The sequence below is a fragment of the Pelophylax lessonae genome (assembly GCF_965119305.1).
Source record: "Pelophylax lessonae genome assembly, chromosome: 7".
Classification (NCBI taxonomy): Eukaryota; Metazoa; Chordata; class Amphibia; order Anura; family Ranidae; genus Pelophylax; species Pelophylax lessonae.
Window position 1 is genome coordinate 199299529 of NC_138774.1, and position 13392 is coordinate 199312920.

Below are 13392 nucleotides of genomic sequence, written 5' to 3' on the forward strand. Positions count from 1 at the left end.
AACACATTATGCCATTAACCTGTAGGGGCACCAATTTTTTTTTTTTTTTTTCCCTATGAGTACACTACCACTTTAAGGATTCCCCTGTCAGGGAGCCTAGCATTATTGTGTAGAACTGCTCATAGAACAAGGAAGCCACGCCCCTGACCAATCCACTTTACACAACGTGACAGCACGTTACACCCTCCACAGTAAAGAAAAAGGGCGGTGCCAACGAGTTCCTCCAATCCGAAACTAGAATGCAAATCAGTCATCCGTCCTTCGATATTTCACCGTGATTGGACGGTGTGAACGAGGCTTGGCAAGCATGAGGGTTCTGTTTCCTGTTGTGTGACTTTGACTTTCCGGTCGGCTCTGAGTGTGAAGGCGGTGGGTGAAGGTGAGTTCTATGTATGGGGAATGTATTTGGGGAGAGGTTCCCAGTCCTGTCTCCTGGAATGTTCAGGGGTTGGAAGGAATGGAATCTAGTGTTCTGGAGGTTTCCTCTTCTTGTATGTTGGCAGCATTTGTAGTAGAGTTGTATGGAGAGAACACATGGTGATGTCATTGCTGATCTCTCTCTGTGCACCTGGCTGTGAGGCTGATCCTCAGGATTCAGTAACTGGACCAAGTCATTGAACTACACTGAGATCTGACATCACAGGCATGTTTGGGATCCATGACTCCAAATGCATTGAGGACACACGTGTGTGTATATATATATATATATATTTTTTTTTTCTTATCACTCAGGAGGCACAGATGTTGTGTACAGCCACCTGTATAAATGGACGCGGGGTCTTCAGAAGAAACTGGCTCTCCGGTTGTTCAGGAACTACAATTCCCATCATGCCTAGTCATGTCTGTGAATGTTAGAGTTGTACAATGCCTCATGGGATATGTAGTTCCACAACAGCTGGAGGGCCGTAGTTTGAGGTACCCTGGACTAGAGGATACGGGGGGTATACGCAGCACCCAGCGTAAATGTGCATGTACACTCCTGGAGGCAGACACTTAGGGGTTATTTTTACTAAAACTGTAGAGTACAAAATCTGGTGCAGCTCTGCAAAGAAACCGCTTCCAGGTTTTATTGTCAAAGCTTAACCTCTTCATGACTAAGCCTTTTTTCTGTCATTTGTTGCTTACGAGTTAAAATCAGTATTTTTTGCTAAAAAATTACTTGGAACCCCCATATATAAAATATGTTTGGGGGATATATATATATATATATATATATATATATATTTTTTAGCAGAGACCCCAGCCGTCACTAAATGGCGGCCCGCGGTCCATTGGCGGCCCGCACGATGCTTTCACCCGGACCGCGAGGCCGCCTCCTGTATTGATTCGATGGTTAGCTGGGACCGCGGGTGTCCCAGCAACCACTGACGTACTGTGTGTGCGCTGCGGCTCCCGGCCAGTGTCCTGTCGGGCCGCGAGTAGGGGCGTGACGTCACACGCGCGCCCCGCCCCCCGCTCCTGACTGCGGCTCCCATTCAGCCAGGCAGCGAGTTGGGGCGTGACATTATGTGCGCGCCCCGCCCCCTGCTCGCGGCTTCTGGCTCGGCTCCTGGCTCCAGGTATGTGGAGCACAAGGGGAGAATGTAATGTGGTCATAGCTGCACTTAAAGCGGATGGGAGGTTTTAAAAGTCTGCAGATTGATGGGCATATTTTGTAGTGCTCATTAAAGTGCCCCATAAAAAAAAAATGTGCCCATCAGAGTGCCGTCCCTAAACATAAAATGTGCCCATCAGCATGCCCCCTATTTTATGTTAAGGGGCACTCTAATGGGCATATTTAATGTTAAGGGGCACTCTAATGGGCATATTTTATGTTAAGGGGCACTCTAATGGGCATATTTTATGTTAAGGGGCACTCTAATGGGCATATTTAATGTTAAGGGGCACTCTAATGGGCATATTTTATGTTAAGCGCAACGCTGATTTACACGTATTGTTTTGCCCATCAGAGTGCCCCCTAACATAAAATGTGCCCTTCAGAGTGCCCCCTAACATAAAATGTGCCCTTCAGAGTGCCCCCTAACATAAAATGTGCCCATCAGAGTGCCCCCTAACATAAAATATGCCCATCAGCGTGCCCCTTATTTTATGTTAAGGGTCACGCTGATGGGCCTATTTTATGCTAAGGGGCACTCTGATGGGCATATTTTATGTTAGGGGGCATGCTGATGGGCACATTTTATGTTAGGGGGCATGCTGATGGGCACATTTTATGTTAGGGGGCACTCTGATGGGCATATTTTATGCTAAGGGGCACTCTGATGGACACATTTTATGCTAAGGGGCACTCTGATGGGCATATTTAATTCTAAGGGGCACGCTGAGGAGCATATTTTATGTTAAGGGGCACTCTAATGGCCATATTTTATGTTAAGAGCAACGCTAATTTACACGTTTTGTTTTGCCCATCAGAGTGCAACCTAACATAAAATGTGCCCATCAGAGTGCCCCCTAACATAAAATATGCCCATCAGAGTGCCCCCTAACATAAAATGTGTCCATCAGAGTGCCCCCTAACATAAAATATGCCCATCAGAGTGCCCCCTAACATAAAATGTGCCCATCAGAGTGCCCCCTAACATAAAATGTGTCCATCTGAGTGCCCCCTAACATAAAATATGCCCATCAGCGTGTCCCTTATTTTATGTTAAGGGTCACGCTGATGAGCAAATTTTATGCTAAGGGCATATTTTATGTTAGGGGGCACTCTGATGGGCACATTTTATGTTAGGGGGCACTCTGATGGGCACATTTTATGTTAGGGGGCACTCTGATGGGCATATTTTATGTTAGGGGGCACTCGGATGGGCATATTTTATGTTAAGAGCAACGCTGATGGACACGTTTTGTTTTGCCAATCTTTCTGAGTCATAGCAAAGACTTCAGATTCGGACCTCGGCCCAAAGAAAATTTTAGCAACCGGACCTCCTTGAATTTTAATTCATTACCCCTGCCCTAGAGAATAAAATGGCGATCGTTGCAATATTTAATGTTGCACTGTATTTGCGCAGCATTCTTTTAAATGCAGTTGTTTTTTTTTTTTTTTAAAGAAAAACACTTTCATGAATTTAAAAAAAAAAAAACCATAAGGTTAGCCCAATTTTTATCATATAATGTGAAAGATAATGTTATGCCAAGTAAATAGATACCTGGCATGTCATGCTTTAAAATTGCACCTACTTGTGGAATGGTGACAAACTACAGTACCTAATAATCTCCACATGGGACGCTTTAAAAAAATGTTAACAGGGACCAGTTTAAAGTTACAGAGGAGGTCTTAGAATTGCTAGAAATATTGCTCTCGATCTAAAGATCGCGGCGATACCTCACATGTGTGGTTTGAACACTTTACATATGCAGGCGCAACTTACATATGCGTTCCCTTCTGCGCAAGAGCACGGAGGGACAGGGTGCTTTAAAACTTTTTTTTTTTTTTTAACACTTTTATTGCTGTCACAAGGAATGTAAACATCCCTTGTGACAGTAATACGCAGTGACCGGTATTCTTTATGGAGGGATCTGGGGTCTCCTCTGCACTTAAAAGCATTCAAAATGCCAAGTTTGGCTGTTTTTGAATACTGACTTTTTTTTTTTTTTTTTTTAAATCTGGCGCCTTTAAGGCTCCAGTACCCAGAAGTGATGTTATGACATCTCTTCCGGGTGTCTACATTAGCGACCCAATCAAAGCCGAATCCGGCTTTGTTCCAGCCTTCAGCCAGCAGACGTGCCCTCTGGTCACTCAGGCCTCCCGTGGGACGGGAGACCCAGACAAGCCACGGAAGGCGGCAGGACGTCCCCTCCCGCTCCTTGTAATAACAACTGAGCAGCTGCATCAGTATTTATAATACGAAAGCCGGCCGTCAGCTCTAACTCTAAAAGCGGTGCCAGGGTGATGCCTCTAGTTGCAGGCATCACTCCAGTACAATCCCTTGAAGCCGTGGGCTGCATTTTTGTGTTCCATCGGCGAGAAGGGGTTAACTGAACAAGTTGTTTGGCTACAATGCAGAGGCGCACCAGATTTTGCACTTTCTGATTTTAGTAAATGTACCCATGACTACGCTTGGAGCTGAATACAGCCATATCCTATAATCCATCTGTACAGGTGACTCTACACAACAGAGAAGGACTGAAGATAACAGAGAGAGAGGCGCTCAGGTGTACACAATCCAGCAGTCAGAGGTCGGGTGCACGTCAGATCCGCAATCCCAGCAGCAATTTTCACATAAGAGATGAAAGACTGCACTCTGACATGAAAGAATTAGCTGATTTATTAATAAATCCGTAAAATGGACATCAAGGGCAGGAGCCAAATAGTTGACGCATTTCACGGAATCACATTCGCTTAATCATAACATAGTTGGGATTAAGCAAATGTGATTTTGTGAAACGCGTCAACTATTTGGCTCCTGTCCTTGATGTCTATGGCTAATTCTTTCACATGCCTGACGAAGGGGTCCTGTGCGGTTTCGTAACGTGGCACTTGTCTTTGTGATGTGATCTTTCTGCAAAAACCTTCAAAACCTTTGTATGATAACTGAAGATCCTTGGTGTGCTGGTGAATATGTACATTGACTTGGTGTTTCCGGTATCCAGCTGGTAATCGATGCAGCACCCAATACTGATGAGCCTTGTTTCCAGAAATGTGTGCGATGGGAATATAGACAAGTCTACACAACACCTGTGGCTTCCGGATGATGAAAAAAAGTTGTATTTTCCATTATATGGCCCTATAATATCCATGTGCATGAGCCTTAAAGCAATGTTTATAAAGCTGTCCATAGAGCCGAAGGATTTCAAATTAAAATTCTTAGGAATAGAAAGCAAGTTTTTTTCATTTATCTCATCATTAGTGGGGTCAAATTGATGCTAGTATTTGACTTCAATGATGAAAAAATTGGAAGGATGGGAAATCTTTCTCAAACGAATTTCTAACAGTGAATGTGGTTTTATGTTTGGTAAATTCCATTCATCCCAAAATTGGAGAAGTACAGCCAAAGCTCATTTGGTTGTATTTCTACTGTGGATCACAGGAGAGCAGTTCGTTCTGCACTCCTGTCACTCCCTTTTAGGAGACAGCAGACTGACCTCACAGAGGCAGATCCCTGGACTGGCACCAGGCTCAGCCTCTCAGTGAGCCGCTGAGAATCTTAGCCGGCTGCTCCCGTCCACTTCACAGCCCAGCGCTCAAGTGGTAGAGGGGGCAGAGCAGAGAGCTGGTGACCGACAGTCACCATTTCTCTTCTCACCGACCTGGTGGAGTCTCCATGTGGACATCGCATGCTGGCAGAGTTTCCATGGCAGTGTTAGAGCCGGCGGGGGACCAATGCTGCATCCACCTAAGTATTGTATTTTCTGGCGTATAAGATTACTTTTGAACATCAAAAAAATCCCCCAAAAATGGGGGGTCGTCTTATACTCCGAGTATAATTTCTCCGAGGTAACCTAAGTATAAGTATTACCGGTAGATGAAAATTAGGGGGGGTCGTCTTGTACGCCGGAAAATACGGTAAGTATAATTCTCTTAAACTACTTTTGAATGTTAAAAGCAAACAAAATTCTACAAACAAATGTTCTAAGAATTTTCATAAAATGTTCCTAAGACTGACTTCTCTCAAAAGAATGGTATTAAAAAATTACATCCAATAACATTTAGCAGCGCTAGTGTGGTCTTGTTCCACACTGTCCTTAATTCCCTTCAAGGTATGCAGATAAATGAAAACAACTGTGCATATAGTTCTTAAAGATCCTCGCATTAATACATAAAGTCAATATAGGTCATCCCATTGGTGCTCATCCGTGTGTTTGAGGCGCTATCAAACTAGACTGTGTCTTCCTTCACCACACCACGTGTGCTCCCCTTTAAGGCAATGGGCACTCACCAGATATTAATGCAAATGACACTTTGTATGCATCAGTACTTTCTCCACTTCTCTCCAAATTCACTTCACTGGACAATTCCTTATTCGGCTACCCACTGAACAAACGTCCTTTTTCTTTGTTTGCCGATATATCTCAGTGTGTATTGTCAATCACCACCATAGGGACATGTAGGTCAGAAAGATAAAACCAGGGGGAACCAATAATGTGATATTGTTTCAAACTTTTATTGATAAAAATCACAGCACAGCAAACTCCCTCCCCTTCATTCGTTCTGCTTACATTATATACATCTTTAAAATCGCCAAAGAATAGGTAAGAGAAATGCTCCTCTCCTCACCGATATGAGTATAAGCTCCTCTCCTCCTGAATACTTCCTAATGGAGCATGTGTGCACCGTGTAGCTCTCCCCACATAAGCACCGTTTCCAGCTTGCGCCCTGCAGAGAGTTCCGGAGTAGTGTACCTGGCGTCACCGTGTCCTAGGAGACCGCGTGCTCACGCTCTAACGCATTTCATCATTACGACTTCTACCAAGGGCGTGGGCGGCACGGGTCTCAGTTTATATGTATTGCAATCTGACTCCACCTGTATTTAACCCCTACTCACCTAATATAGTAAAGCTGGTTATTTGCAATGGTCAATCTAGACTTAGTGTGTTTAGAACACTACGCGGAGCCACTAACCACGGTGCTCATTCAGAACAAGACATCCACGCTATATTCTAAGTGAATGTTAATACAACCTCCACACAGGCTTTCTAATTTAGTTACAACTGTTCTAATCATTCAAATACAGGGCCCGCATATTTGATTTTTTAAGGGGCAAACATCAAACTTAATTTTAAATCACATTATACATGTATATTCATATTGCCTTCGCCAGTAGCGTATAGGGATGCATTATAAACAAAATATCCCACATTTAAAATGTGACATTCAAATGGACAAAAGGTAAGTATAAAAATGATATGTAAAATACATTATATGAATCATAAAAATTCAATTGAATTTATAATGTTATATTAACCATGACAATGTTGAATTATCAATCATAATATATAATACTCAAAATATTTTTTTGATACTTATATATGTTTGCACCTTAAAAAATCAAATATGCGGGCCCTGTTTTTGAATGATTAGAACTGAATTAGAAAGCCCGTGTGGAGGTTGTATTAGCCTTCAGTTAGAATATAGCGTGGATGTCTTGTTCTGAATGAGCACCGTGGTTAGTGGCTCTGCGGAGTGATTTAAACACACTAAATCTAGCTTGGTAGGGGTTAAATGCAGGTGGAGTCAGAGATTGCAATACATATAAACTGAGATCCGTGTCGCACAACGCCTACGCCCTCGGTAGAAGTCGTAATGACGAAACGCATCAGTGCCTGATGGGCAGGTCCCCCAGCAGATCAAGCTTTGCCATTGGTTGGCAGAATATTTAAAGAAGAAAAAGAGAACTTGCATAGAACTAGCTCAGCTAATATTTTAAAGTGGTTCCAAAGGCAGAAAGTTTTTTTTGTTTTTACCTTAAGGCATTAAGGTAAAAACCTCCCCCTTCCTTCTACCTACCTGCACCTAATCTCAGTCCACCAGTGTGCACTCTCCACTGGTGGACTGAGGCTCTCTCTCTCCCTCCCTCCTCATTGGCTCAGACACAGCAGTGGGAGCCATTGGCTTCCACTGCTGTCAATCACAGCCTGGGGGGGGGGCGGGGTAGAGCCATGCTCGCTGTGTCAGTGGACACACCAACATGGCTCAAGAGCGCGCTCACTTGAGTGTCACTTATAGCAAGTGGCTTGCTATGGTGGGCACTTGGTGGGGGGGGAAGAGCCAAGAGTGCCAGTGGGGGACCAGAGAAGGGGAGGATTGGGGCTACTCTGTGCAAAATGATTGCACAGAGCAGGTAAGTATAATATGTTTGTTTTATTAGTGGGGGTTTTTTTTATAAATCCTTTTACAATCACTTGAATGGGTTGAGATCAAAACATAAATCAATGCACTCATTTGAATGACAAGATAAAAAGCGTCGCTCAGTGTTAATGTGCAGCCTGGGGCAATAAATCCTTCTGTCGGTTAGCAGCCTCTGCCACAGTCCTGAGAAAATATTTCGCTGGAAGGTGAATGTAGAAAGTGGTTGATTCCTGGGGTATTGATAATAAATCCTCAAAGAGCCAAACTAGACATAGGCTGGTTTTACACTGGCTGTGCAATCAGGTCCACCTGTCAGTTTTTCAGGCAGACCTGATCAGACCATCCATAGATCTCTATGGAGCGGTGGATGTCAGCGAACATGTCTCCGCCGACCTCGGATCCGTTCCTGTCCGCCAAAGACATTGGATCGGGTGACAGTTGGATGGAAACATAGGCGGTCCATTTCCATCTGACTGCCCCATAGAGAACAGCGGCCTGTGTCTGCCGACACCCGATCCGTTCCTGTCCGCCAAAAAACATCGGATCAGCGGGCTGTGTCTGCTCTGAATACCTGTCATCCAACGGCGGGCTTGCATACCTGTCATCCACCTGCTAAGCAGGGAGATCCCCTACAGCGTGTATAGACGTTCATGCAGAAGGAGAGACACTCAACAGTAATCCCACACCTGTCAAAGGGTGGGGGGGGGGGGGGTTCAGTGAGTCATGGAAGACTCCCTATGTGAGTCTGGAGCTGTATTTGTAGATCTCAACAACCTGGGAGCTGAACTTGTATCTCTCATACACTAATCAACATTCATCAGAGACCCACTGAGTTTCGATTAGTGTGTGGCCTCCTCCATTCACCAGAAGTTGATGGTTTAAATTACTTCTGTCGAAGGGACGTGTCAGAAATTTCTCAGTCCATCAACAGCTGCAGCCACTGATCAGTGTACTCTGAAAACACTGAGTGACGCTGTGTCCTGATTGGGGGATTCCACTTTGTTTGTGTGGATGGAGGAATCTGTTACTTTTTGTTCAGACCATTGACTAAGAAAAACTAGCTGTTAATAGGCCAGCCTTAGTTTGACCCCCTCTCAAATTTTTATTGCCATCTTTGTCCTCCCTCTTACGGTACAGATGACCATTGTCATTGAAACCAATTGAGGGGAAATCCAACACTTTAAAATTGTCTCCAGAGTAAGGGGATGGGAACACCTGTGCCAGGGACAATTCTCTAAGAGGGATTAAGCGATTTCCTCTAACTTTCTGCTGCATCTCTGAACAGGAAGTGAAGGAGAATTTCTTCAAAAGGTACACAAGACAGCTAAAACTAAACTAGCAGGGGTTTACCTCTTCCTTACACTATTCCAAACTAAATGTTTGGCTATACAATCACTTGAGGCTGATCATAATTTATTTTAAAATCACTCTATTGCCACCTAAAACAAATGTAAAAAAAGACCTCCTACAGAAGATGATTAGTAATACTCCCCCGTCCTGGCACCCAGTGCCTCGGACATTTGCCAAAGGATCCTCAGCATCCAATAGACTGCTTGTTGTGTCCGATGCCTGGTACCCCCCCTAAGTGCGGAGGTTCTGTCCACTGGGTGCAATGTCATTAAAGGCCACTATTGACGCAGCAGCCTACTGGACTGAGCAGTCCTATTTCAACTCGCTACACAACTGCTATGGGGGTGAAGGTTGTTAGTATAATGTGGATCGGTGGCTTCAATAGAGCTTTAACCCCTATTTGCAGCTTTGTGCCTGTAAAAAAAAAAAAAAGGCAGCTCCCATTGAAATGCTTAAAAACGCATCAATAACGCACCCATGTTACGATGCCAACACATAAGTTTAGATGTTACTCAAACTAATGACTGTAGAATTATTCCTCTCATTCTGGCGTGTCACCATTTATGTACAAACATGCACCCTAGGTGGGGGTCTTTTCATTTTTTGTTATTCTATTAGAGTTAAAAAAAATTCACTAAACTTTATTGCCATCACAAGGGGGCTGAAAAGCAGCTTATGTGATAGCACTGGGAAGGTGACAGATTCTTCTTAAGTAGAAATCTGGGTATATTAAACCCCTGATGTCTCCCCTGTCCTCTACTCTAGCAAAAACAGGGCTTGATCTGCTTCTTTCCTTGGCTAGAACCATGGGAGTTTACCAGGTCTGAACCTGGAAGTGCTTAGAGCAGAGCGCATCTGGATTCTATCCATGGGGATTGGGAAATAGACTTTTACCAGTCCTTCTCCATCAGCCATTCTTAACAACTTGGGCCAGGCATGGGCTCCCAGGAGAGCTTTGGGGACTGTGCATGGGGGTGCATCCATCGACCTGCAAGAGTAGATTTAGACATGCGTCTAAAAGACTCTAAATCTTCCTTGCATATGAAGCCCAATCTGCTTCTAGATCGCACTCCAGAGGCTACTGACAGACTGTGAGGAAGTGATGTGAAGCCTCCTCACTGCCTGTTTTCACCCTACTATTTGCTGACCATCGCACCACAACCGCGTGCATTGCACGCAATCATTGGGCGTTTGTGGCACTTCCCCCATACATGTCGGGTCAACTTAGCCGCGGTTGCAGCATGTACGCGTCCCCCTCTGCTTCCTATTGCAGCTTGAGGAGGGGCGGTTGGCAGGTGACAAAAATGTGGTTCAAATGTGTACCCCCCCCCCCACACTCAGGTCCCAGCTCAACTTACCAACCAAATTATCCTAACAGTTTGTGCAAACTAAACCCCTGTTTTTTAACGCACATTTGCAAATACTTGTGTAGGCCACACAGCCACCCCAGTATTATCTGCACTTCTTTATTGTAGCCTGGAGACGGCTGTACAATTTTAAAATAAACTCACAGCTGCAATGCCATGACATGCAGAGTGCATCATTGGTGACTAAAAATCTGTATACTGTGTAGTTACTTGGATAGGTTCCTGACTACCCAGGATAAGCATTATTTTGGAGGCAGTTTTAATGCTTAGTTACATTCTGACACGTTGATCTATTACCTTAACTATATCTGTTTCTCTCCCAGCAAACCACCATGGGGGTGCTTCAGAATGTTGTCCGAGGCCTGGTTCGTGGTTCAGACAGAATGGCTGAGATCACCAGTAAAATGGGACCGAAATCCTTCAACAGAGGCCGAGGAACCAAGAAAACAGGGTATCTGACCTCCAACCGCAAGTTTGTCAAGGTGAAAGAGATGGTGCCGCAGTTCATAGTCCCTGATCTGACTGGGTTCAAGTTGAGACCATACGTCTCCTACAAGGCTCCTCCTGGAGAGGAAGAGGAAATGACAGCCGAAAAGCTGTTTATGGAAACTGTAGCTCCAGCCATACAGAAGGACCTTGAAGAAGGAACCTTTGATGCTAATAATCTAGAAAAATATGGATTTGAGCCCACACAGGAGGGCAAACTATTCAAGTTGTATCCAAAGAATTATGTTCAGTAATCCAAACTAGCAGGTCACATCATGGATTCATGCCCATAATGAACTTTTCTAATTAAATGTACCTTGTAAAGTAAAAGTCGTGCCTTTTCTTTTGTATAAAATTAAAATTGAAACTCTGGACAAAAACAAAATGCAGTCAAAATACATACTTGTGTACGATTTATATTCCAAAGAATGTGTAATTTTGGCCAACCAACCTTGCAATTCATACACCTGCTCGTCAGTAAGATCAGTCCGTATTTTCTAGTTTAGCTATGTGGGCGAAGGTGAGGGTGCTGAGGTGACAGGAGAATTAATTGCTTGACAGGAATTGCCTGTGTCACTAGTCTAGCTGTGCAGTGTGAAGAAAAAAAATGTGTAAAATTACAGATTGGCAAATCTTTTGCCAGGTAAAACAGGAAACAGTGACATCAGAAAAAGACCAAGTGGTCCAAGTCTGCACCGTTTATTTTTTTTCAACAGAGTACAGACCTATGTTTATCGTAAGCAAGTTTCAATCCACTTACCGTTTACTGACTCACTACCTCTGCTGGAAGTTTATTTCCAAGCATGAACTGCTTTTCCAGTAAAATAATTTGAGATTAGTTTTGAACTTTCCTTCTGCTAGTTTGAGGTCATGTCCTCTTGTTCTTGATCTTTGCAGTTAAAAAAAAGAATATGCATTTATTATTTTTAATGTTCGTAGCTTGTAAAGCATTGCACCTACAATCAGCAGATCATGGGTGCAATGCCACGGCCCTGAGACTGTCTGTAGCGGTCTGCCCATGCCTCCGATTGGGACACGCAGTAAGGGTCCTTTCACACGGGCGGTCCGTATTTCCGTTTTTCATTCCATTTTTTTGCGGTTGAAAAACAAATATAATGCATGTCAATGGGATTGTGGATGTCAGCAGATGGTCATCCACGGACATCCAATTTGCGTCCTTTCCGATCAGTTCCGTTTTTTTGGAACAGAACAGAACCCTATTTTTCTTCCATTTTAAAAAAAACAGAATGGACGCAAAAACGGATGTCATCCGCAATCCCATTGACATGCATTATCTCCGTTTATCCTCCGCAAATGGATGGGATGATAAACGGACATACGGACCGGATGACACAAGTGTCATCCGTGTCCGTAAGAAAAAAAAAAAGTGCCGGAGCAGATCAAAAACCGCTCCGCTCCGTGTGAAAGGACCCTTACACTCTGACAGGAAGCTCAATGAAAGCTCAACAGCGGCCTGGTAGTTCTAAAAGAAAAACTACAAGTTCTCAATAAACACTGAAGGAGTGACGCAGACGGAGCCCTGCACCGCCGTGGTTTTTTTTTTTAATTTTTATTATTGGAACAGCGAGCGTGGGGGGGATTGGGAGAGAAGATCCTCCACCCCCATACACCCCTTTCATAATGGGGGGGATTGACTTTCCTGCATGTAGATTGCTTGTAGAAACCTTGGAATTCGACTCTTATTGGTGAATGCTAACAGTCTATAGACATCATCAGCAATTCCTGCATGGGCTATTTCCACCCCGCCTCTTCGGTCATCATTATCACATGATGCTGTTGTACCCCTTTTTCCTGTCGTGTGTCGCGTTGCTGAATTCCCTGAATACTAGAGAATTAAAAACAACAAACATGGGGGGGAGGGTGCAGTGCAGGGGGTAAGTGCATCTGTAACATGTTCTACCCTGAATATGGGTGTAACATATTCCAAAAAGAGAACTTATTCTTTAAGTCCTAGCGGTGTACAACTTCTTTTTTTTTTTATAAGATCATTATGTGGAACTGTATCAAAAGCTTTGCTGAAGTCCTGATAAAACAACAGGTACCTAACAACAAAGGTTATAACCCTTCCAAACTTTTTTCAAGACTATTGTGTCCATTATTTTGTAGTTTAGAAACACTTGACTGGCTAAGCAGGGGGAGAGTTTCAGGCTAGGTGCCATTTCTCTTGTACCTCCATATGAAAATAATTAAAGAGATTAGTTACCCAAACAAGCACTTTTATTGATAAAATCACAGTAGCAAAAATACAGATCAGCTTGTGCTGTATAGAGTGAAGCATGCAGTCGGTCAGAATCCTCCTTTATAATATAAATACATTTGCTGGTATATTGCAATGTGCTCTTCTGTTACTGTACATACAATGCTGAGGTCTTTAGAAAA

The 13392-nt window shown here is 43.7% G+C and overlaps 1 protein-coding gene across 1 annotated transcript; it reads left to right on the forward strand.

Moving 5' to 3' along the window:
• Positions 1-242: 242 nt before the first annotated feature.
• Positions 243-11253, forward strand: MRPL41 (mitochondrial ribosomal protein L41). The gene is made up of 2 exons (XM_082262658.1): positions 243-379; positions 10830-11253. Exon 2 carries the CDS (start codon positions 10839-10841, stop codon positions 11244-11246), a length of 408 nt encoding a protein of 135 aa, XP_082118784.1. The 5' UTR covers positions 243-379; positions 10830-10838; the 3' UTR covers positions 11247-11253.
• The last annotated feature ends 2139 nt before the right edge of the window (positions 11254-13392 follow it).

Excerpts from the sequence above, each read along its gene's own strand:
- MRPL41 (XM_082262658.1), top strand. The coding sequence starts at position 10,839 with ATGGGGGTGCTTCAGAATGTTGTCCGAGGCCTGGTTCGTGGTTCAGAC.